Source organism: Columba livia, chromosome 5 (genome assembly GCF_036013475.1).
Source record: "Columba livia isolate bColLiv1 breed racing homer chromosome 5, bColLiv1.pat.W.v2, whole genome shotgun sequence".
Classification (NCBI taxonomy): Eukaryota; Metazoa; Chordata; class Aves; order Columbiformes; family Columbidae; genus Columba; species Columba livia.
The window spans coordinates 29,216,786-29,243,631 of record NC_088606.1 but is presented as its reverse complement, the minus strand read 5'-3'; the positions used below and the strand labels follow the sequence as shown (position 1 = coordinate 29,243,631).

Below are 26,846 nucleotides of genomic sequence, written 5' to 3'. Positions count from 1 at the left end.
AAAAGGACTTAGTTTTATAACTTCAGTAAATGCTTCTTACAATGCATGATTCCTATAACTTTTAGCGACAATGGAAGTATTATAACTGGTAGAAAAGTAGTTGAGCTAGAAGTGTTTGAGTATAAAGTCAGGGTAGAAAACACAGAAAGAGAAATTTCTTCTTAAACAGAGGAGGCTGTCAGCCTTAAGAGAGTCAGCTCTGAAGGGCAGCACTTAATGATTTGAGTTGTTGCCTCCATCCTGATGGCTGGGGTTCATCTTCTGGACTCTGAGAAAAGAACCATTCCCGTAAGTGCAAGCTGTTTCTGTGCTTAAGTTTGCGTAGCGTTGAAAATTAGTCCAGATGAAGCTGACAGATAGAGTACTTCATTCTACACAAGCAACAGATCCCATCAAAGCTGCTTGTGAATATGTGAGATGCTGTCTCTTAAATGCTACTACGAGAGCCTGTTTAAGGAATAGAATTGTTGAGTGTCTAGGGACCAGCTTCCCCACTAGGCTCTGTGTGGCACCCTTTTGGCAAGAAGCAGGTGGTAGAGAAAATTTTTGCATCACCCTTTCAAATGATTGTGTTTACTTTTCTCAGACTTTTTGAAAAGGTAATTCTCTTTTTGGGGGTCATTTATTTTGGTGTGATTCCCTGCAGCTGCAGTTCAGTCCTGCCAGGATGGAGGAGTAAGAACCAGCTGTAAGAACTGGCTGCAGTTGTGAACACCCACTTCCTCTCCATACCCAGCCTCTCCTCACCTCCTCTGGAGAGCGCATTGAGCTCCTGACAGCAATTAAAGGTAGTTAGCTGTTCTCTGACCAGAATAAACCCTTCTAGCTAGTGATTACAGTTGCCACTCTTGTGCTTGAGGAACTTTGCTACTGCTGATGCTGCTTTTTCTACAGTTTCTCCGTGTTCCTGGTTGTGATGAAAGTTTGGGAAACATTGATCATGGAGTTTGAAAATAATCTTATGAGGTATGTTGTGGGAAGAGGCTCAGAGTAGAAGAAGGGTTTTAAAGATAAAGAAGACCAGTTGCAAAGAGCACTGCTAGGGAGATAGGTCAGTGAGCCATCCGCTTGAAAGCAGCACACTACTGCTATTTCATGCAGAAAGATGTATGTTAGCTACATTAAATGGCTTGAAAATGAACTTCCTGAATGGTGAATGAAAATAATAAAGAGAAAAGTTTTGAAATGTTTTGCCAAGAAATTGTAATATTACAATATTTTAAAGGAATAGAAGGGTTTGCCAAGTTTTTCCATTATTGCTCGTAATTACATCTTCTTTTTGTAAGGCTAGTTAAAGAACCAATTTTTCGATACAAGAGCTCTTACCAAGGTAAATCCTGCCTCAGTAACACTATGGTGTCTTGCTGAGGTACTTTAATTTGACATAAGTAACATAAAAATAGAAAATCCCACCCTTACATGATGTTATGAAATATTATAAACAAAATCTAACTAGAAATATCATACCTACATCACAATTCTTGAAACAGAGTATCAAAAGCGTGCCTTTTTAAAAAAATTATTGTCATTTGCCATTTACATTGATTCTGTTATTTAATAAGAAATCTCCAGCTCAAAAACTAGTTTCCTAGTTGCATGAATACCTGTCTTAGCAATAAGCCAATACTGCTTTGGTTAGTGGTAGTTTTGTCCTAAAGAAGTCAGATCTGAAATGAGAACTTAGCTAAGGACAGAAGCAGCATGTTCATGCCCATTAGTAATCCAGTTACAGTGCTAAAAGTGTCTAGTCTAATATATTTTATTTATTGGGACTCTAAAACAAAACTAAAATAATGTTTCATTTTGGGATAGTAACATCTTAGAAATGACTGGCAGCCTCAAAATCATTGAAAGTCATATTTTTGCTATGTAATAGGACAAACAAGGAAGTTCCAGTATTTTATCATAATGGGAATAATTTTGAATTTTTGTAAGTCTGGTAATATCTTGATAGTAAACATTTTGTTTAACATATGCTAAAGCATTTATTGGAAGCCTTATTAATTTCTCAGTTATATGGAGGATAGTCACGTGCAGAAGCTGATAAAATGTCTTTTTTCATACCTGCAAATGATGCAGATGTCCTTGCATGGGTATTACCATGCTGTTAATCTATGTGTCTGCCTGCAAACAGAATTCTGCTTGACTGGTCCATTTGCTGTTATTAATACATAGGATCACTTCCTTGCTTTGCAATAAATATTGCATACTCTTGCCAACTTTTGCCTTGCACTGCAGCTAATTCTTTGCCACCTGCTTCTTATGAACCTTCATTCTGGGGTACACAACAATTTCTGTGGCAGTTCCTTGTATGTTTCAGGAGTCACTTTTTGGAATTAAATGTGAGAAGGAGCAATACCAAATTCTGAATGTTCCTCTTCTTGTTAAAGTATAGCTCAGCTTTTAGTAGCTACCTGAAATGGATTTTTAAAATGCAGATTAAGCTTTGTAGTTTCTTTTATGCTAACCAGAGAAGATAAAGATACAACAACATCATTCTCAGAGGTAAAGTCAGTGGAGTTATTTTCTGTAAGAAGATAGCCAAATGCCACTTCCCGTGTGTAACACTAGAACTCCATAGTATCAGTTCCAGATGCTTTAAGGTTTACTTTCTATGAGAAAGCAAAGTTTTCCTTAAAATTGCACTTATAATTGAATTCCCCTGTGCCCCCATTTTTATGTGCAAACTGAAAGAAATTATCCTAGACTGATCTGATGACGATGCATTTTCAATTGTCTTATCTGAATAAAATAATAATGACAATAAAAACCTTACTCAGGCAGTTTTATCTCCTTAGCTAAAAAGCAATACTAGATGGACTACACTGATATCCCTGTGCTTTAATCTGTGGTCATTGATAACCCCATCTACCTGATTTTTGAGGGCATTATTACAAAGAGTATAAATGTAACCATTTGCAAGACGCTCCATTTTAATGAAAATGTGCTTGTTTTGCAGGCCTCAGGCTTAACTGTATGGAGCTAACTGTCAGTTTTTCTTGTTATACAGACTTATAGCTTGTTTTATCACAGGCTCCATTTCTGTTAAGAGGCAGCTGTATTTCCTCTGCAAGAAGCAATTCGATATCCATTGGTCCCATCTTTTTAGCTTATCAGATTGTGTCAATTTGCCCTCAACTCAGTTGACTCTGTACTTCGTCTGGGGAGCCCAGTCAGGCTTGGCACTGGTTTCCCACTTTCTTGATGTACTGAGGGAATAAAATAGTACTAGTCTGCATGTTTTTCTGCTGCGGTTTAGAGCATTTCCTAGGAATCCTACAGCAAAGAGTTGGATGAAAGATTTTGCTGCCTTCCAGGACCCAGTCAGGGACCCTCTCTCCCTCATACAACCATTTATCCTGTCTAAAGCCAAGATGCCTCAGTGGACCAGAGATTAAAGACCCTTTATCCAGACTCTGGGAGTAACAAGAGTAATTGTCCTGTCTAGGAGGAACTAAGGATCAGTGCAGTCTACAAAGGAGAGTGCAACAAATAGCTTGTGTGTTTGGGTGGGAATTATTTGCATTTTTAGAGGGGTGTCACAAAAGGTGACTAAATGGTAGGCTTCTGCAAATGGTTAATGGACTTGGTAGAGCAAGTTCATAATGGAGATAGGGCTAGGAGTTCGTCTGGGCAGTGGAGGGCCAGTTGGTTAGAAAATATTTGGAGAACTGACATAACGGGGAAAGAACTGGTGTTGTTTAGATTGAAAGGGGACAGAGTGGCTCATGGGCAGAGAATGGACTGAAAACACACCAGTACAGTTAAGGCAGAAGGTGCTTTGCTTTAGGGGGCGCAAAGTTTATTTCTGTTTGGAGGTGGGGGGAAAAACATGCAGAGAGGACAAATGAAGTTTGCAGTGTGGGGCTAAGGTGGTGAAAAACGAATAGGAATTGATAATGCTGATGGGGCTTGGTAACCAAGAAGAAACAGAACAAAATCAGTAATGGCAGAACACGTGGAAAACGCAAAGATAATCATCAAGGAACAGGACTGTCTTGGTTTGGATTACCAGATAAAGGATTTTTAAAGTGTCGTAGTGCTCCCCTCAGCCCTGTTGCTTTCAATAACACAGTGTTTCTAATGCTGACCTTCTAAAAATAAATGGATTGTGTATTTTTCCTAATAGATAGTATGCTTGCCAAAATTGGTTCACCTCTGACTCTCACTTATACTGCATCACACAATTTAGGTTGAAATATTGCTCTTGGTTGATGACCAGTTTTTAAAAAGCAATAAGAGCAAGAGACATCAGATCCAAAAATTCCTTGGCAACTCTGCAGTTTTCTCAGCAGTGTTGCTGCTTTGTGCAGCATAATTGAAAATGTCACTTCACATTTTGTACTGAAAGTCAAGTTTGGGCTTTGTTGTTTTGAGTCTGATGATACACCCCTGCTTTGAAAGCCCATCCCTCAGTTTTCAAGCTGGTTGAACTATTATTAAGCAATAATGTAGTATAGATATGGAACTCTCACTTTTACTCAGAAATATAGTTCTTTACTAGTTGATATTATTGAAACACAGTGAACTCTCTGTTTCTCCAGAACACTTAGTTCCTAACAGTTTGCTTGAATTTTAAACAGCTCCTTCAAGTACATTCACTTTTCTTTGGCATTTGCTTTAGCACAAATAGTCTGAGCAAGTTTGTCACCAGCAATCTTTGCAAAAACAGCAACTTCCATGTAAACTGTACAAATTCTGAATTTGTAAATGACTGCAGGAATTATGCTTCCTTAATTAAATACATCTATTTTGAAGCATATGTGTATTCAGGAATGTTTGAATTTCCAATATAAAGACCTCAGAATGATTTGGCAGTAAACAGTATTAGACCAGGGTATTTTATATTCAGTATTTGGCTAGTCATTCCCAATAACTGGGTGGGGAGGGGAATGGAGGTGGGGGAGGAAGGGAAAGGGAGAGAGAGAAAAAATCTGCTCACAAATAGTTTTAGTAGCATTGATTTGAGGGTATATCTTTACTAGTGTTTAGAACTGATTGTAAGGGATACGTCTACTTTGTCTACATCCCATGTTTGGCCCACATCTGATATGAGACCTCTGTCTGCAAAAAGCTTCCCAATTCTCTCTTGTTGTGCATATAGTTGGACACTACATCTCAGCGTAGGGGTGGCTGTGAACAGCTTAGAGGAATGCAGGAACAGCTGCTTTTGCCTCTGTGAATCCATGAGCCCTCCTTTTCTGTTCTAATGCAGTCCCTTGGATCAGCTTTAAGTGACAATTTGCTTCACAACCCAGAGTCATTTCTTAATCATCTGCTAATAGACAAAAGGATGCAGCAGAGCTGAAGATGGAGAGAGGGAACAGTTAAGACTGCAAGAAATGGACAGTGGACAGGCTGGAAGGCAAGATGTGGATGCCAGGCAACCTACCTGGAAAGACAATAGAGCCTCCAGATTTAAAAGGGACACAATGATAACCCAGAGAAGTAATCAGTATTGACTTTAAGATGATCTTATGATTGACTGTTCACTGCTTTCAGTTCTCTCAAGGTAGAGGAAGGCACTAAGCAACTATTAAAACAGTTTTAGAAGCTTTCAATTACAGCACTAATTTTCACAAAAAAGTCAAATTGCAATATGGGAATTTACTTCAAGGTGCATGTGGTGGCTTAAGAGGGATATTCTTGTGTTCAGGGCTGAATCCCCTATAACTGCTATCTTACAGGGAGCAGGTACTGGGGAGAGAGTTGTTTGTTTGTGAAGAGTTTGAGATAACTTCTGAGCTACCTTGTAAACTAGATACTCTGCTGATTTTAGGGCTCCTTGAAGTGCCACCATTATTAAACAGAAAACTATTGAATTTAAAATTGTGTTTTTTTTTCATATTCCCTTGACTATGTTAAATATGGGAGCATGAGAGAGAATGCTCCTTGCTTTATATTTCCAGAGTGACATGCCTGCTGTTCTGTTATATAACATACTTAGGCTCTTGGATACTTATGTTTTATGTATCTTCTGCAAGGAAGTACAGGATATTCCAGAAAGATACAGTATATCAAAATCACCATGCTCTATTCTAAATATTTAATCATTTAAATAATACATTGCTGCTAACTTCTACCAAAATCAAATGCCAGTCTATTTCCTGTTGTTAATGCACCGTTGCCTTAAAATGTGTACATGTTGGAGATGAGTCAGAGGAACAGAAATGTTCGAGGGTCTAGAGAGGATTAACCTGAAAAGAAAGATCAAGTCCACTTATGTAAGATTATTGCATAACTTCTCAAAATATATTCATCTTTTTCTTCTTGTATATCTTTATATCTTTTGACAGCAACTGGTCTTCATTCCTTCATCCTTTCCAGTATGTTATGATCAGGAATGAAACATTAAATCATGCTGACTCTTAAATCATAGTTGTTATCATTAGGCATCAGAGTGAATATAATGTCTGGTAAATATGGACAGGAAACTGTCTCTCAGAGGCTTGTTTCAGACTGTATGTTTACACAGACGTTTATTAGAAAAGTTATCTTGAGAGCAACCAGAAAGGCAAAAAATTGTTTTCTCCTCCTTGCTTTAGGTTTTGGAGTACAGATGATAATCCTCGCAAGCAGCTGAGAGGTCCTTAGCAAATCAAACTGTAATCTTATCTGAATATTCCTTTATTGTTAGTAAAGATTTATTTTAAAAGCTGTTTTTCATGTGAGTCAAGTAAGGTTACCAGAACACGGGCTAGATTTGCCTCTGGTTTCCCTTGGACAATGTTTGGAAACTCTCCAGGCTGACAGAGGGAGAACAAACACGCAAACAGATTTTCAGTAACAGACAGTGTAGATGTTCAAGTCACAGTAACTTAATATTACTAATTGGTTTTTCTCTACTGATGCAGCATCTGACTACATCTGAACGTTTCCTCATTGTGCTGTACAAGACTAAAGACACACAAGGCAATTTAAAATGTAAATACTGCTGCACTATTAGCAGCGACTGAACCATAGCAGCTAGCATAGAATTGGCTTCGGAAAGCCCAAAATAGGGTCAAGCTCATCTAGGCACTGCAGTGCATATCTCCTATAGCTCTATTGAGGTGCAGAAAACCAACAAAAAAATAGTAAATTCCTTAGAAACAACAAAGCTTCTGGGGTTAAAAATAAAAAATAACAAGACAAAAGAAAAAAGACTAGAAACTGGGTTTATTTCATTCTGTAAACATATCCAAATTTTGGGATGCAAAAAGTCAGAATTAGGGTCTAAAGAGGGTGTAAATGAATGCCCACTAGAAACCATAAAAAAAAAAATCTAAAAGGGAAGCTAAATTAATTAGAAGGCAGAAGAAAAGCAATTAATGGAAGAACTAATAGTGACAATATTTCTTTGGAGACTGCAGGTGTACAAGAATCAAGTGCAGAACAGGAGGTTAAATTAGGAAACTAGAAGAATAATAATGGATGGAAGTGGTAGCGAATCTCAGTCTCCCCTTGCTCCTGCCATATGTAGTGAATAGTGACAATCACCATTTTCCCTTTTCTTCAACTCAGAAATCTTGGCTGCAAAACAAGTTCATGGGTCAAAGAATGATAATATCTCTTGTGAGGTGACAGACGACTTTCAACTAATTAGCCTTGACTAATAGGAAATGTTAACATTAATGTTCTGATTTTGACAGGGAATCGTGGTTATTATATCTGAAGTCGTATCAATGATATAGCAGAGGTCAATGTATTTGGCAGTTACCCACAAGCAAACAGCATCTTTTCTATTTTATTAAAAAGTGTTTTTTCGCTTGCGTTTGGAAAACTTTTCGACATGGTGATCTATCGCCATCTTGAGGTCAAAACTTGTTACTGTACCTATTTTACGAAAGTTCTGTTCAATTTGCTTCTCGAACGAGACTCACAACTTGACACACATTGTTGTTAGAAATTCAGAGGTTAAATAAATCATAAACTAGAATCTTTCATGCCTATGAAGATCCTTTTTGTTTTAGTGTAGTATAGTCTCCAACAATTTTTGCAATGTTTTTTATTCCAGCAAATTGAATGTTGATACACTGTTCTGATTTTTAAAAGTAGTGGCATGTGTATGCGTCTGCAAAAAATTTAGAGACGTTGTCTCCCTGAAAATATAACTACCATTTTAATTATTATTCAGAGAACTATAGTTATAGTATTTAAATAAGTAGCATTTGGTCCTGCTTTGTGACGATCACATGAAGAATATAGGGGCTTTTTTCCTTTATCTATCACTTACTGGTTAACTTACTGAAAATGTCATGTAAAAATAATGATTTTTGTGTTTGTTTAAAAGGCACTGAAAATCCTGTGGGATTAATTCTGTGCCATTGGGTAAATGTATACGATTTGGCTAATTTAATTGTTTAAATGTGGTTTGTTCTTTGCTTGGGAAAATATAAAAGTTTTGGAAGTACATAAATCTTTGTTACATTGACATTATGCCATAGGGCCATACTGATTTCAAGCTACAGGAGGAACCGTGGCGCATGTATATCATATGCATCTTTCAAGGCATCAAATGCTGGGGAATAAGGTTCATTTCTAGCATCTATGAAATCAAAGACTAAAGAAATGTTGGGCCCAGTCAAGGGAGGTGCCAGCACGGCTCCAATTGAGCGTCCTCCAGTGCTGTCCAGTGCACACACAAGAAAGCAGCTGACCAGCGGCAGAAATAGCAGCTGCATCAGGGCGTACTAACCCCAGTCCACTGTCTGAAGCCCAAATACTCAGGGTATGCAAACCAAGGAATGATGATCATCCATAATTGTCTGTTTTTCCAGAGCAGAATAAAGCTGTATACTGATATATTACAGAGGCTATTATATGGAAAAGTTGCAAATGAGAATTAATTTGTCCTTTGGATACAGTTCATAATCAATACATACAGTAGCTGTAAAACAATCTGAAAATAAGGTGTGTTGCCAACAAAACATTTAAAATAATTATATGAAGAGACAATGCAGTACTTCCAAGTACCTTTACATCAATAGTTATATTGGCAGCATTTTTAGAAAAAGCACATCAGACAACCAGCTTCACTGAAAATAGAGATACTGATTATAGATTCACATTAGCCACAGAGTTTGGATCCAGGTTGCTGCATAGCAGACACTTCATACTGAAAGAAAGGGAATGGTTCTGATCAGGAGATTTGATTTTAGGTTGATTTATAGAATGAATAATAAATTTGCACTTACGAGCACCAGATCCTGTACTAACTTTTACATTTTCTGTTTGTGTTTGGAGGTGCTCAGAATGGACAGATAAATAAGTTTGACACTGTGAAACAAATGTGAATATACTGCAGCATTGTGTCACTGTCGTTCAGACAGGACCTAGCAACCCATTTTTGTGCCTGGCATTTTTACCAAAGAGAGGCCTCTCTCCTGCACTGTGCTCAGGGTCTCCCCAGAACCCACCCTCTCCTTCCAGCTGCTGCTGGAGAGCTGAAATCCCCCTTTCTGGGAGTTGCCAGCATCATCTTTCTTGGCTCAGGCAGGTTTATTTGTTGTTCCTGTGCTTCCCTTAATAGATCACTGGCTACAAATTTCTGGAGACATTGCATCCCTAACTTGCTCCCCGGTTTACCAGCTGAGTGAAACAAGCGACCTAAAAACATTCACATCTCTTAGCTGATCTCTAGATATGACAGGTCTGTGACTTAGGCAGTGTCACAAAAGGGTATAATACAAAAAGGCCTCAGTTTAGAATATTTGATGCTGTCATACATAAGAGAAACTTAAAACTTGTCCTGTGCTAGAAGACATTTTGGGTACCTATCTTTATTACCTAGCTGCTGTTTAGACTTACTGGATTTTATGTAGAGAAGAAATGCCTCAGAAAAAAAGTTATTTTAAGGGTAGTGAAAGCTTCTGTGGGATATGACCAATAGCAGGCATCACTCTTTGTGAACAAATATATTTTCAGGAACAACATGTTCAACCCTAGTAGTGTGATGAACTTTGTAGACCAGATTTGCGTGATCATTCAGAAATTTGTACATTACTGAGCACTCACAGTATCATGGTTGCTGACTGTTCTGCTTTTGCCTGCCTGTATTAATCCCAATGACCCAAAGAACATCACACTTTTTTTTTTTTTTTCAGTTGCATCATAAGAACTGTCTCGTACTTTGCTTCTATTTCCTCCTCTTTTGTTTTCGTCCCTGTTTATGGCCCATTTCCTTATTGTCTGTTCTTCCTGTTTCTCCCTCATTTTCAGGGCTCTTCGTATTCTTTAACTCCTGTGTTCTCCTTCCTGCTGCGTATACTGTTCACTCCATAGTTTCAATATTTCCTCAGTCAACCTCAAAATTTCCCACAGACTAGGAATGCTGCATGAGATCAGTGCTAGAAACTTCTGAATACAGATTCAGACTGCAGAGGTGTTCTGAGAAAATTCAGTACTGATTGGAACAGTGGAAAATATTTACTTAATATACTTGTGTCTGCAGTGGTTATAAAACTTATTTCTCTAGAAGTGGTGGGTGCTTTAGCTGCTTGGCACAGTGGTGGTTTCCAGGTGGTGTGAGGCGTCTCCACGAGAGGGCCGGTGCAGGCTGCGCTCCAGCAGGCACCTTCACTCCAAGCCCAGGCTGCAGCTCGGGCTGTGCCGCTGCCATCCAGCACTGTGACCTCACGTGGAACTTGAACAGTTTGAAATATTGCCTTGAAAATAGCTAAGATTCAAATTAGTATGATTGATAATTTAGGAGGCAGATAAGAAAAATTACTTTGTCATCTAGAATATGAAGGCATACATAAGATTTTTCTTTATAAAGAAGGATATGTTCATTTACTTATTCACTTGAATCCCAGGAGTGCTTTGAATCTCACACCATTTTTGAGATACAGCACTGGCATCCCATATTTTTTCAACATGAATTCTGTCCTCACCTGAATAAATGCAGGAGGCCAAAAACCTTACCTGGCTTTGTGCCTGTTAACATTACATCTCAGGTAGAAAGCATGGCCATGTCAGTGTGAGAAGAGATCAGTAGCCATTTTGTGTGCCTGGCATTATTGCCATCAGAGCAGATGGAATCTCTGGAGGTTTACAGACAATCCATATTGCTGCTAAGTTCATACCAGATGATTCTTTAAATGATGGACGAATCCAACATTCTTCCCTTTTCCCCTCCCTTCTCTCCACTAGTCCTCTCTACTCTCAAACACTTTCAAAGTCACAATGATGCTGGTTTTCCTGTGCTGCTATATGACATTCATATGTGCAGCTGTCTTGTCCTCAGGGCTACGTGGGTCTCTTCTCCCCAGCACTGTCCTTCCAGCCCATGGGTTTTGCTTCTCTGCTTTCAGGTGTTCACCAGTCCTTCAAAAGCCTTGAGGAAATGTTACCAATAGTGTTGGAAGCTTGTGTGCTAAGAACATACCTCTCAAGAACAGGGTTTAGGAAGCATTTGCCTTACTTTTCCTGTATCTATGCTCCACAGTCAATTTGCTGATACTGATGTTGCGGTTGAGACGGACAAACGGCACAGACCGAGTTCTTCCAGGATGAAAGTGGTAGATGCCATTTATTGCTACAAGTGCATTTTTATACAGTTCTGCCAATTCATGTGTCTCTTCACTATTGGTTACAAGTTACAGCAGTAACATCTCATTGGCTATTTTTGCTATCATCAATGTTACTCTTCTACTCCCTTCTCTCTCACGGGTACGTCCCTTCTCTCTCATGGGTACAACTTAATATCTCTGGATACTCCTTTCCTCCCATCCTTCTCAAGGGTAAACCTTAATATCTTCAAGGCTGATCTCTATTCCCATACTCTTCGTCAAGGATTCCACAGACCAGCTGTAGTTTCCCACATACTAAGAATGTCCCTTTTTAGATTTCATAAGTTTCAAATAGTAGTGGTAGTTCTTGTAAACAGAAAGTAGACTTTACCTTGAGCAACAAGGCATAGAGTAAAGAATGAATTATGTTTTTGGCATCATGGAAAAGTTTAAGCAACCTACAGAGATACATTTAGGAATTATTCTTAATATTCAGATTAGTATAACCTTCTCTTTGTCTATAATAGAAGCAGAAATAAAGTCAACAGTCCCCTGGGGACAGTGAACTTTTATTGCAGAATCAGGTTCACTGTCTTCAAATATAGTTATTTTTAATGTATTGAAAAGTAAGACTTGGCACGTTTCCCTGTACCATACTTTTTAAGCCTATCTTAACTTTATGGTTGTGGGTCTTCTAACTAGAAAGCTTTAGGGAACTAAGAACTTCTTAAAAATATTGTCTGCTGTTCCTGCTCCAGGGAAAATACAATATGGAAAAAGTTTGGAAATGCTAGCAAAAGTTTTTGATTTAGTGGTGGACCAAAAGGTCTACAAGTATTAAGATCAAGACTATCCTATTATTGGCTTTTAGGGGGAAAGCTAGAACAGAGTTCATTTGTAGTGTTTTCCTTGGCTTGTAAAATGTGTGCTTTGTTGTCCTCACTATTTCAAGACTAGAAGTACTCTCAGCTCTACAGTGAAATCTCTCTGAAATGTTGAGATATGTCTGTCCGGCTCTGCTTGTTATAACTCTCTATTTTTATTGATTAATCCTTCTGATTTTCCAGAATCAGAATACATCCTGGGGACTCTAAAACCAGGAAAAGTAATAAGCCAATGAACATCCTGTGCTCCCGCTTTCCATTCTGTAACCATATAAATCATGACCAATTAGATAGATGTCCATTAGGGAAAATAAATTAAATGGTCATTTATAATTCTGTGTGTGGTAGTTGGGCACAAAGCCCAGAGCTGGCATTTGTTAAAGATTTGTGTAATTTCACAGTCTTAAAAAATGCTCAACTAAACAGTATGTAGTAGAAGATGAAGGTGTGTCTTTACACAGATATCCACTAAGAAGACTATTTAATCTTTGTCTTTTCCCTGTTTGGAGAAATGTTTAAGTCACACGCACTCATACGCTGGGATTATTGGGTAAATGTGACACTTCTTTAGCAGAAAGCTGCTAAGTTCTATTTCTGAATTGTTTGTGAATGGATGTATTCTGAATTGCATATTAAGTATTGCCACGCTACTAATGTGTTTGGTCAGTTTTGTGTTTCTGTGAGGTCATTGTCTGCCACAGAATCTTGACAATATCACACAAAGAATGTTTTCCATTGTGGCATCTTGGTTCCTTGGGGATCTCTAACATCTGCACTGCTAATGGTTTTATTGTTGCCTCTGGGTCGAGCTCCAATTAAATTGACTGTGGCAGTTTGTTGCAGCCTCATCCTCTTGAGTACCTGGATTTCTTTGACTTACCTTTGCCTATGAAGAAAGTGCACTTTTATCCTTTTGAAAATAAAGTCCATGGGCAGAAATATGTGCCTCCTGAGACTAATATGCAAGTCTTTTTGTGGTTAGACAAAGGGTTTTCTTAATGCATTCTGTGATAGAAGTGCCCTTAGAGCCAGCCCATCCTTGTACACAGACCCCTCTGTGAGCTCAGTCTTTTTGTAAATTGGGAACAAACTTTACAACACTGTCTCCTTGCAACAAAATTGGGCATTCATTTTTAAGCACACAGCCTCATAACCAATTCTTTTAAGAAGAGAACTCCCTTTGTGTAGTAAAAGGGAAGGTGGAGAGAAAAAAAGGTCTGGGGTAGTGATTTAACAAGCACCATTGTCTGGTGCTTCCACACTGAGGTTTGTGGAATACAGTAGACCATCCACTGTCACTTTTAACTACCATGGCAGATGATTTTAGGATGTTTGCATTTAAGACTTTGGTGTGTCTCTTTTATTCTGATTTTATTCTTAGATCAAGACTTTAGTAGGGCTTTATACTTTTACAAATGCGATGACCAAAAGTGTCTTAAGTACAAGCCAGCATGCATGTTAAATGGAAATGTTAGACTAATAAACTGAGTGCTAATATTGCACAGCTTAAAATTACAAGCCAAAAGATATTGAAATAATGTTGCTACCTGTGCCATGTAGAAAAAGTAAATCTGAGATTTTTTTTCCACAAAAAGCTAAACCAAAATTTGTCTAGGATGAGGGCCATAGAACTCTTCATAATGGCATTAACTGGATACAGTTGTATCTTTGGTGTTTTATGGTGTAATTTTGGCAATGTTAACGCTAGCTTCCTTAGGTGCACATATCCAGATTCCTCATGTAAAGGAAGCTCACACCAAGAATGTACTAAAAACATGTAAGTTACTGCTGCTTTTAGTTTACAAAAAAAAAGCCAAAACAAACAAACAAAGCTACATTTTTAATACAGTAAAATTTCCATGTTATCACAGTTCTTTAAAAAAAAATCATAAATGTGCTATCTTTCAGACTAAAACTCGAAATTACAGAACTAGGTTTTAGTCTGTTTCCTTTCTTAAATGTGATCTAATAAAAGCTGGATTTGTAAAGTGATAGCTGCAGCTGAGATGGAAGCTTCCTCCTTTCCCATTCCATTCAATTAATGAAAGCTGAACTTCAAAGACTAAATGAGATCATTTGAAGTGCTAAAATTATTGAACACCAGAGCTGTTTACTTTCCTATCTGACCAAAAAAGAGAGAGAGCTTGTAATGTAAAAGTAAAATTAAACCACTGAAATAAAATTAGGAAACTTTAAAAGTTCTAGTGCAAGGAGTGGTGTTGGCTTAGTGGAGAGGCATTTGTGCATAATTTTAAGTGACTCCCTCGATAGTCTCACTTTGTTTTTCATGACTGTGGCGGTAAAAGTTTTTCCAAGATGTCTTAGTTGTGTGCTGTTCAGAAAACTTCAATCCAGTGAGAATATGTCTGAGCAAGACCCTTGACATGTTAAGAGAATATGCAGGGATATCAAAGGGAACTGAAGTCTTTCTACAGTATCCTAAGCACTTATGTAGTTATCACTAGTTTTGTAGTTGTTATCAGAAGTTTTTAAGTTGATCAACTGCTTATTAGTTAGAAACATCCCATAAATTTCTCCTGGGCTCTACTTTTGACCTGAGCATTGGCTGTGCCACCAGCTCCAGGGGAGCATGTAGCTAGGGTCGGTGGTTACCAAAAGTCCTTTGGTTGACTCATTTGACAGCAGTAGGCATTGGTCCTGTTGTCTGCTCCACACACTAGGAAGTGGGGAGTTAATGGAAACCTGTTTCTAAAGGATGTCAGTCTTTGGCCAGGGATGGGGTGAGCTTCTGAAGCTCAGTGGGAAAGCGCAGGAGAGGACTGAGGAAGCTGGAGACATAGGGAGTGAGGAACTCCTGGGCTGCACCCAGAGGCAGGAGCAGGTGCAGATAGTGAGCACTGGGATGTGCTGAACAGTCCTCATGAGTAGGGAGGAATATGCAAACGGGATTCAGCAAGACAAGAAAGAGGAATAAAGCCAGGCACAAACTGCTTGGGATGCCAAAGACGGCTTATTTCTGTGTTCATTTTAAGTATTTAATTTTCTGTCATACACTTGGATTAGTCAGAAGACACACATGAATTGCATGTGAGACGTGTTCATCTGACCACCTCAGTAGGCCTCGCCGCCGTGCTCCAGGGTTTCCCATTCTGGCAGCGCAGCTCTGCAGCTGCCCCCCCACATGCCGGGCACAGCCGGGCGGCCTGACCCAGGATCCTCTGACCAGCTGTGCTGGTCATGGGCAGCCCTGCAGCCCTCTGCAGCAGCTGGGGGATCTGTGCCTTTTGCATTCCTTTATATTTAACAGAAGGAGGGCAAGAGGCACACCTCCAGGTGGCCCCTTCCTTGGCCCAATACCCACGTGTGCCTCTGGCCTCAGAGCAGATGCACCCCTGCCCTTTGTGGGTGATGCAGCAAGTGAGTTCTCATGTCTTCTGACTTTGAAAAAAAAGAAAAAAAAGAATGTTCTGGTCATTAATGGGGAAGTCTCAGGATATTTAGTTAAATCCCATCAAATTTATTTTTAATTATGCCATTAATTAGTTAATTCCTTAATTCTATAGAACAATTGAATTAAGTGTATTTTAATTCTATAAGACACAAAGCAGGAACACTGAGTTACAGCTTTTTTTTTTTTTTTTTGTCCCTCAGTGCTCACATTTGTCTGTCTGTCTTATTCTTATCCATCCAGAGCAAATAGAATTAGACTGCAAAAAATAACCTTTTACATGCCAAATTTCAAATGACGCCATTTTTGCTCTAGCTTTGTTCAGGGATGTGTAATTAGAACTTTCTTTCTCTCCCTAGGAAAATCTGTAAAATTGTCATAAAACAAAATGGAGCATTGAATGTTTTAAAGATGAATGTTTCAACATTTTTCTCACATGGTATGGGAAGGGCTTTATCATTATTTACAAACTTCACTGTAGAAGTTGCTACAAATCATCCAATAATAATCCAGAAACATTTGTTTCTGTACTAATCCACACAGAATAAGAATAGTTTTACACTGTGTCATGTAGGGGCTTGAGTTTTGTTAATAGCATCAAGCTTGCTAGCACAGTACAAAACTATTAGATTTGCAAAACTGAACCAGCTGGTCAAAAGGCAGAAACTGGATTATACTGGTGCTCCTTTATTTCTGTTCTCTTCTCCTCTTTTCTCCCTGAGGAATACTTGTACAGTAATTTTTAGCTTCAATGTGGCTGACTAGGCGTTTTCAACTTCCAAGAAGTTTTGATGGAGAATACAATAGTTTAATTTCCCGTTACCAAAGCATGAATTGGATAGATTTTACAGTATTATCATTGTAAGTGCAATACTGTCTAGATCAGACTCTTAACTAGTAAAAATCAACATAGCTCCAGAGAAGTTTATACCTGTTAGAAATTTTTTCCACCTTGAGAATAATGAAGGAAAAAAAAATCTAGAAAATAATAATTTAAAATAGAAAAAGCAGAAAGGTAAGAAGTGTCTAGGAAGGGATATAAAGTGGTTTCATGTGCCTCTTTACAAAATGAAGAAAAAAAAAGAAAAATATACTGTATTTGGCAAACTTTATTATCCTATTAATTTATTTTTTTCACTGCATACTCCTGGATTTGGATTTAAGATTGCATATTAACCCTCATCCTTTGTTTTGATAGAATTTATGTTGTAATTTTTATTTTTAAAGCATAGTTTCATGTTCTGGCAGTCTCACAATAGATATTCTCTATGATAAGACAACATTTTTTCCCTGTTATTTTTTAGAATTTGTTTAACACTTATTTAAAATGTATAATCTGGCATATGTCCTAAATGATGAGAAAAGCAACTATTGTAATGCAGTTTGTGTCCCTGAGGACATGCACATCATTAATTGCATTCTATTCCAACCAACTAGACCATCTTGAATACATAGAAATGACCCTGTGTTGGTCAATCTGTGGAGGGGCAACGGCCTTTTAGTCAAGGATAAGTTATGTTTTGGTCTTCCCCTCTGTTATGAAACTTGAGGAGATTAAGGACTTGCATTTATATTTGTGACAGGGCTACATGGACCATCGATGTGGCAGATGCTCTTTTTCTAAGTACAAGAAAGCCGGCAGCCTCCTGCCTTCAGCTGCCTGGGCCAGCTTGGGCACCAGAGAACAGTTAGTTCCTGGTCTAGGCTACAGCTGGTGACCAGAACTGGCCCAAAGCTCAAAGGCTGTCGAGAACTATGCCCTAACAAAAAGTCAAGGGCGAGAAGGGAAAGTTCAGCATCGAGAGCAAACTGTAGGCTCATCTCTGACTGCAGAGGTGCTGCAGCTGATTATATTTGAACAGGTTTCAATTTCCAGTCCAGGGCTGCCTCCCAGGCAGGGATGAGTCACGGAGCTAGTGAATGGATGATAAAGGGGGCTCCTTCCTTGCTTACTGTCATCAGGCTGTTCAAATAAATCAGATGGAATCATAGGTAGAGCTATTAAAAACAAACAAACAAACAAAACCCCCAACAAACAACAAAACAACACCGCCCCTCCCCCCCCAAACACAAAACCAAACAAACCCCAACACAACACCAACAACAAAACCAACAAAACAAAACCAACCCAAAAAGCAACAGGGCAGTGTTTTGATCACTAAATTGTGACAGATGAAGGAATGAAGGAGGAATGGCATTGTTACAATTTAATCTTACATACAATTTGAGATAAAAACAGTTTTCTATTTTGCACGCCTTCTAACAGCTTAAAACATACTGTCTGTAATTCTGCTGCGATGCGTGTGGTCCAAGGGACGGTACGGTTTTGTTGGGGGTTTTTTGTCCCCCGCCGCGCGGTCGCTGCGCGGGCTCCGGGGCGGCTCCGCACCCCGCGGGCGGTACCAGGCCGGCTGCGGGCGGCTCGGGGCCGGCAGGTGGCGCTGTGGCGCCAGGCACGGGGCGCGGGAGAGCTCGGCCATCCCGCTCCTTCCCGGCTCCTCTCCGCGTCCCTGCGCTGCGCTCGCTGCCTGCAGATGGACTCTTTCGAATGGTTTCAATAAAATTTTATCGCCGTCGTTTGAAAAGTAGTCGGATTGTTGTGGTTCGTGCTGCCTGGCGGAAGAAAACCCGACGGGCCTGACGGCGGCCGGTGCTCCCCTGTGCTGCGGGGCTCCCCTCGGACACCGTGTCCCCCCATTCGGGCACCGTGTCCTCGGCCGCCACCCTGACGTGCCAGGGCACAGGTGCTTGCAGCCTCTCCTCTTTTTTTTTCAGATAACGTGGGTCATCGTGGCCTTGTGGGTGGCCGTATCTATTTTTTTCCTTTTTTTTTTTTTTTTTTTTTTCTCCTCCAGGCCCCCAAACCGCCCCCAGGTTTTTCAGCACCCCAGGGCTGTACGGCGGCCCGCTGGAGCCCGCTGTGCAGGGGCTGCTCAGCACCAGCGTGAAGCAGCAGATGTTAAAACATGGGCAGGTTTTGTGAGAGGGCAGAAGTAACTCAGTTGCTAGTAGTTGGTTTTTATACTGGCGCAAACCTGCAATGCTCCTGAGCTCCCTTTTGAAGGCACACAGACATAGAGTACTGCAGGCAGATGTTATACGTGTCTGTCTCTGTAAAATACATGGCGCATATACAAGAGAGAGACTTTTTTTTTTTGGTGCTTACCATATCACCTTGTCTCTCAAGGTCAGCACATTGCTAAAATGCAGGCAGAGATTTATTGGAGGGACTAGTAGGACTTTACTTCTCCTGCTCCTCTCCCCCTCAGCTCACGTCTCCCACTCCCCTGCCAGTCTGGCATCTCTTATGCTCCACTGCGAGCTGAAAGCAAGCAAGCCACAGAGCCAGGGGAACACCTTGCCCACTCTGTCCCACGTCTGCGTGTGGGGAACATAGCCTTCGTGGCATGGCCTGCTGTGGGCCAGAGAAGCTGCAGCTATCTCCATTGCTTGCCCTGGAGTGGAGGCACATTGTCTCAGACACTGCATGCACTGGGTTGTTTTTCCTGTCTTCCTTCCCCCTTTCTGGAGAGCCCTGATAGACAGCCTACAGTTAAACTCTCAAAATAAGTTTTCTTCCTTTTGAGATACAGTGGAGTCCATGAATAGAGATTGGCAATAGCCTCCTCAACCTGAAGACTCGCAGGGACTTGTAAACAAATAAATTAAAAAAAATTAGAACAAAGTCTTCAGAGTGTCTCAGAGAGTGTTGTCATGCCTGCAGTGTGCACTGGAGTGTCCCACCAAAGGCTAGCTTCGGTTCGGAACTGCCACTTCAGCTGGAAGCCAGGAGTGTATTATTGGACCCTGCTTCTTGGCACAGCATTGGGCCAAAATGTCTCTGCTTGGTCTGGTTTATTACCATTGCACTTTTTTGTGTAACGCAGCTGTGCACCAACTGCTTAAACTCCCATTTTGTCTTCTTTAGAATGCCAGTTTCACGTGCCACTTCAGAAAAGGGGATTTGGGCTCCTGAGTCAGTCAGGCATCTTTAAAAGTTTTATGCTTATCTTGCTTTTAGCAATCTGACTAACAATTACCAGAAATCATTCCATAAAGTGGTGAGAGTGAGATACTGAGTGTGTATACCGAGTTGTTGTCCAACTGGAAATTAAAATGCTCAACATGCTGTGAAATTCAGAGTTAATAACTAATAACCAGTATTAAGCCTAACTTAATATAGTCTTATGATGCTTTTAATAGAGGGACATTCCTCTTCAGAGTTGATTTTCAGGGTGCTTATATACATCCCGGTCAGTTTATTCCATTTACTTCCTTGTTTTGTGGTGTATAAGACTTCAGTAAAATTATCTGTACTCAGTATGTGCCTATAGTATCATCCAATCATGTAAATTTAGGGGCACTATTTTTAATCAGACAATATAATTGGTACTAATCTTGAAATAAATGGTGCTCCTGAGAAGCGGGAGCTCCTATCTTCTCAGGAACACCATCTGTGTGGCTCACATGCAATCAGCAATATTTATATTAAACGCTATATATTCTGTCTCACCTACTGTTTGATTTCTTCTGAGCCTCATCTTAGGAACTAAACAGGAATCACAAGACCCAAGTTCTGACAAATAGTTTCTTCCCTCATTCTACTGATGTAAACCTTGTTAATGCAGCTTAGTCCAGCACTTTTTTCAATGAACTGTACTCATGCTACACCCAGTCTGCCCAGTGCAAGGTCTTCAGCTCAATTTTAATTGTAATCTATATGCTCCTTTTTATATAATCCCTGTCGTATCTTCTAAAATTTGCTGTTTTCTTGATTTCATCAGTCACATGGATCTCATGTTGTCCTGTCCCAAAATATCATGTTAGATTATCCCCAGAAACACTGTTCTGCTCCTTGTTTACAAGAAGGCCACTTACTAATTGTTTTTTCTTTGCATGCTTGTAAAAGGCAAAATTTTACTGTACATTACTCTACTTGCTTAAAAAAAAAAAAAGGCAACAAACAAAACATACATTTTGCAGGTTGCCGTTTTACTAACAAATATACTTTTCTTGTTCTCTCTTTTTCTTATCTGGTAAGGGGTTTGTAAGCAAGCTGGATGAATTCATTCGCTGGTTAAATGAAGCCATGGAAACAACAGAGAATTGGACTCCTCCTAAAGCAGAGACAGACAGCCTTAAACTGTACCTGGAGACACACTTGGTAGGACAAGATTACACTATGATTATTATCAGTAATTGAAGTGTTCTGCTGTGCTTTTTATTTGATTATTATTTTTTAATTACTAGTGTGCATCTATATTTTAATGTAAGATTTCCATCATTGCAGTTTATTTTCATGAAAATAAGGAAAAAATATTTCTGTATTTGAAATATGTACTTATAGCTTTTTAAAAATTAAAATAAAAGCTAGAATTACATTGCAATTCAGAAATTATCTCCAAAACTGAAAGAAAATGGTAATGGCTAAAAGAGAAAGGATGATGTTTTTTCTGCTGATCATTCCAGGATATTTACTACACTGCAACAATAACAGAAGCCTTAATAGAAAGGAACTCTTATTGTCTCTCCCACAGTTCTAACATAGTACAGAGTCATTTAAATGAAATATTTGAAATAATTATTTCAATAGTTTTACTTGATGTGCATTTCTGTCCTGTAACTGATACAACTGTCACTGACTTCGGTCTTATGCAAAAACCTAAAACATTGGATGGAAGTAGAAAACACTTGGATGAATAATCTCCTGAATACATTAGAGACTAGGATTATAGATTGAGAAGTATTTGATAAACCTCATGAGATTTCCACTGAATTCTTCCAAGAACTGTTTCTGGTCATGAGGAAGTGAAACAAGACCTGAATTAAACCAGGTATTAAGTTCTCAAAAGCAAAATTTTACACTGTAAGTAAAGAATAGAGATCGATGTATGATGTTCAGTGGGTAGGTATGTTAATAGGTAAATGGCTCTCTCTGGTAAAAAGAAAAAGAAAGAATGGAAGATTAAGGTAAGAAGTTCCCTCTTGCTATGCCATAATCTTAGGTTCTTGCCAGTGTGAATTGGAAGAAAACCCGGTGATAGCACTATTCTGAGCCAACAAGCTACACAACCCAGCTAGATAAAACAGTGCATTAGCTGAACCCATGTCAGAGCATCCGTCCCCAAAGCTCAGTCTCATTGCCAGTCCCTGATAATCTGATGGTGAAAAATTGACAGTCCCAGGAAGTCACATGATTCATTAGAGGAAAAGATGTCATCCTAATCCCTACCGTGATACTGGAGTGGCCATTATTAAATTAATTTAGTATACATAAACCACATATACAATTAGAACCAAACTAAAAACTGTCTTCAAAATTTCAGCTGTACAGAAAACTCTTTTGTGTCTTTTGTTCTTAAATATTTCTGTGTAGTAGTGCCTACAGGCAGCCAAGTGCCCATTGTGGCAGTCTATCAAATGCAGTACAAAGACACTGCATTTTCGCCTTATGTTGCAGATCTTGCATTTTTTGGCAGAGTTTGGGCTCTTGCCCTGTGCTGCACACACTCGGTCCTGTGATTCCTGTTATGTTTACAGGTGCTTTGAAGACACAGAGCACATAGTGAGATCAGACCTTGGAAAAGGCGTTGGTCATTTCAATTTCTTTTCGTCTTACTCTGTAACATGAAACTTTTGGAGACATGAGTTTTTATGAGTAGAATCGCAATTTTCAGTCTTGATTGGATAAAAAAGAAGCGTATTCCAGCAACAGGGCAATCACCAGGCTGTCTCTGTCACAGCCAGTTTCTTTTTCCCCTTCTATGGGGAGGAGCACAGTAGCTCTTTTGCAGGCAAATGCCTTCCAGCTTTGCCTTGTGGTTCCTGGGAGGTGAAACCACAACCATCAAACTGGAGTGTGTACCAGTAGGAGCCCAGAGGCAAATCCTTCATTGCTAGAGGTAGTCAGAATAAAAGACTATGTGGGCAGCTGTACAACTTTATTTCCCCCTGTAAATACTCTGGGGGTAAAGAATGTCTTTGTCTGTTTCAGGATGACTATGTTATGAAACAAGGTGTTTTTTTTCTTTATTTCTGTGAAGAAGTAAAGTGTCTAATGAACAATTCAGTTTCAATTCGATGATATTATAATTATTTGGATAGCATATAGAAGCACTGAAAAAATCATTGCACAACTTGAAAAAAAAGTAACTTTTCATTTTGTATTTCAGAAAACCTATGCTATCGCATTCGTTTCTACAGAGCAGAATTGAACTCTTAAAATAGAACACATTTTTATAGTGGAGTAGATAGTTATTTGTATTAATTAGATTATCAGCTTTTCTGTGGCATTTGTCTGTCAGAAATCCTAACCTGTGTTTAAACAGAAGTATATGAACTTCAGTTCACATTAAGCTCAATGTTAAAATTTCCCATGGTTGAGCATTGTCAGAAAATGGTGATCAAGGTCTTTGTGAGGGTACTTAAACTGCTCATTTTCTTCTTTTGCCAGTCAGGTTATACATGCTGTCAGACTCAGCTAATATTTGTTGAAGTAGAAAGGGCTTAGTATTTTATATGTTTAGGTTCCAGACTTATGTGTTCATAGTACAGACACTGGTAGCAAACTCACCTGGAAAACAAAGAAAATGTGTTGCTTTTTTTTTCTGTATACTGCATCTGCACTAGGAAACCTCATGATTCATCACTGGTACAGATTTTCTGGTCATAGGAATGAAAACTCGGTATAGATTAGTTTTTTTATTTTTAATAGTAGAGACAAGGTCTTAGCCTTTGGCACAGATTATCAATTTCACCACCTGTGATATTGTTTTCTTGGAAATATGTTTGTTGCAATAACAAAATTAGTGCCATAAAGAGATAATATTTTGCATTCATGAATTAAATCTCTGCTGTCAAAATCTAAGAAAAGAAAACATGGGAGCAGGAAAACAGAAAAATACACTTCTTCCCTTTCTCATTATTGGCTGGGAAAAGTCTTGCAGAGAAGATAAGAACAATGTTCTCATCATCCTCCAAATTTTTCAGTGTGTTAAGTTCTTGAATGTCATTTTAGGGTCCCAATGTATATTGTTGATAAAGGATTAAATTTTTAAGTCTCTCCTCACTCAGCCTCACTTTTCTATGTCTTTGAAATTTTGAGAAATGGTATGGCACAGACACTTAAAGAAAGTGCATTTACTAAAAAAACCCAACCAACCAACCAACAAAACCTCAAAAAAAAAAACCCCAACCTAACCCAACCAAATAAAAATCAACAGTAAAAACACCACAGGAAACCTACAACATCAACTTATTAGAATCTTTGCATAAGGTAATGTTCACATGAGGAGTTGAATCTCTTGAACAGGATGGCAATGCAAGTCACCATTACAAGTGTCCTTGCATGACATCTTTGGCTTAAATTGGTAGAACTCTCCAAACTGTTGTTCTAATTAATTCTTACACCTGCTTTGGCAAGATTGTCCACCCAGGATATTAATCAGCACTTTGAAGCCTACAAGTAGTGTCTGTCTGTTGCTCTTAGCCCAGGAAGAGCTGCCTGCAGGCATCTCTGTGACTGTCTGAAGGTCCCACCTGGACAGCTCCTAAAATAATTAGTGAAGCACTTTGTTGTGAAGGTGGAAGGCAGCTTCTCCTCAAGTTTTTCCCAATTAGCCCATTATCTCATCTGTGCAGAGACCAGCTAGAGAGCTCCTGGGCCACCCAGAGAATTCACAACTAAGTGCACTGTGTGTGCAGTCAGGCACAGCCCCAATACCCAAATACACCACAATTATGATTATTAGCTGTAGGACAAATTGGAATTTCATTCTTAAATCACAGTTACAAGTTAAACTTCATAGATTTTGCCATGATGAGTAAACATATGATTTGGTAAAGAGTATGAATTTTTTGTACAAATTGAAAGGTAGTCTACATCCAGAATGTGTGCCAAAATAGACAGCCTTCAGCTTGGAGGACAGTTTTAAATTTTAAACCCCAATTCCCTGATTTTCTGCAGAACACAAATTACTGTATGCCTCATTTTTCGATAACACCAAAGCATGAAACTATCAATGAAAATGCTTTCAGAGGTCCCTGGAATAGTGACTGAAACTATTATTTCAATCTTATGGGTCTTCACAACTGAGTAACATCGGTGAAACTGATCTGGGGATCTGCTTCCCATTTATATGGGAGGGCTGACATGAAGCTGCCACCACTTGAACTTCTGGCACCCCTGCAGGCAGCCACCCAAGCTGGCAGATGTTGAAAACGCTAGTATGTTTTCAGAAAACAGGGGTGTTTTTCAGCAGAAACATACCTTACCATAAAGGGCTCAGTCAGCCCTACTAGAGAAAGGTTTTGAATTTTGTGAATGATTGGGCTCAAATCACTTCCCATGAAAAGATAGCTCCATTGACCTTATCAAAAATGGAACTTCTGGAAATAGTTTCTGATTCACTTTATCTTTTGTAGCTCTTTTTTTCTGTTATGCTGATGCTCGCCCATTGGCACCCTGATCAAAATCAGCTACTAGCAGACTCTAAGCATAGACTTGGTGGTATGCAAATCATATCTCATCAAAAACAGTATCCTGAAGGCAGCTTATGAGCTAAAAACATCTGTCTAGATGGTACTGCTCTGCCTGAAAAACTAAACAGACTTTCTTACCAGCTCAACAAATAAGAATTCACCATGTTGCTCGTGACCATTTCAGTTGGTTAAAATGGACATTGTACTGCTCTTTATCCCTGACCTGAAAAGATATATGACTTTAGCACAGTAAAGAAGCTAGCAAATGAGGAAATGTGAAGAACCACTGAGGAAAAGGTTCAGAGCAGGGGTGCCCAGCTCATTTTCACCCGGGGCCACATCAGCCTTGTGGTTGCCTTCAAAGGGCCAAATGTAATTTCAGGACTGTATAAATGGAGGAGTAGTTACTATAAAAAGATATATATATATAAAGATACATATATAGAGAAACAGTAATGATAGATTTTGCATTTTTTCTTCAAAACCAACTAAATAATGGTCAGAGGTTCCCATGCTGATGTACTTTCTTACAAAGTAGCTGTTGCTTTTTGCCTTTTCGAGTAAGATGGTGGCTTTAGCCTGCTTACATTTAAGTTTGCAATATGGAGGAGAGCAAATCACAGAATCATAGAAGAGTTTGGGTTGGAAGGGACTTTCAAAGGTCACCTAATCCAACCCCCTGCAATGAGTGGGGACATCTTCAACTAGATCAGGTTGCTCATAGTCCCAGCCAGCCTGGCCTTGAATGTCTCCAGGGACGGGGCATCTACCATCTCTCTGAGCAACCTGTGACAGTGTTTTACCACCCTCATTGAAAAAATTTCTTCCTCATGTCTGACCTGATTCTCCCTTCTTTTAGTTTAAAACCGTTACTCCGTGACCTGTTGCAACAGGCTCTGCTAAAAAGTCTGTCCCCATCTTTCTTAGAAGCCCCCTTTAGGTATTGAAAGGCCATGATAAGGTCTCTCTGGAGCCCTCTCATTTCCAGGCTGAACAACCCCAACTCTCTCAGCCTGTCCTGATAGGAGAGGTGTTACAGCCCTCTGATCATTTTTGTGGCCTCCTCTGGCCTGTCTCCAACAGGTCCATGTCTCTCCTGTACTGAGGACTCCAGAGCTGGACACAGGACTCCAGCTGGGGCCTCCCCAGAGTAGAGCAAAGGGGCAGAATCACCTCCCTCAGCCTGCTGGCCACTCTTCTCTTGATGCAGCCCAGGATACGGTTGGCTTTCTGGGTGGCGAGTGCACATTGCCGGCTCATGTCCAGCTTTTCATCCATGTGTACCCCCAAGTCCTTCTCCACGGGGCTGCTCTCAATGTTTCACCTCACTCTCCTAACTGTGGATATATGACATCCTTAGAAAAGATGGCAGTTGGTGGTTTCCTGTTTTTCCAGATAGCACAAAGAGGATTGGTTCGTCACTCGTGGAAAGAATGAAGGAGAATGGCCTCCTTGAAAATAATCAGTTTTTCACATCATGGTTATTTGTTTGTTAATTTTTTTTTTTTTTTTAGACAAAAATATATGTTATGCTTAGTTGAAACCAGAATAGCAAATAGAACAGTGCCTAGGATTGCATAG

At 39.5% G+C, this 26,846-nt stretch overlaps 1 protein-coding gene across 9 annotated transcripts in view; it reads left to right on the top strand.

Annotated features, from left to right (window-relative positions):
- The window catches only part of AKAP6 (A-kinase anchoring protein 6), a 284,148-nt gene that overhangs the window by 100,209 nt on the left and 157,093 nt on the right, over positions 1–26,846 (top strand). For all 9 annotated transcript variants that reach the window (XM_065064088.1, XM_065064084.1, XM_065064086.1 and 6 more), the window contains one exon: positions 20,827–20,949. In XM_065064088.1, the coding sequence (XP_064920160.1) occupies positions 20,827–20,949 (123 nt within the window). The remainder of the gene's footprint in view (positions 1–20,826; positions 20,950–26,846) is intronic.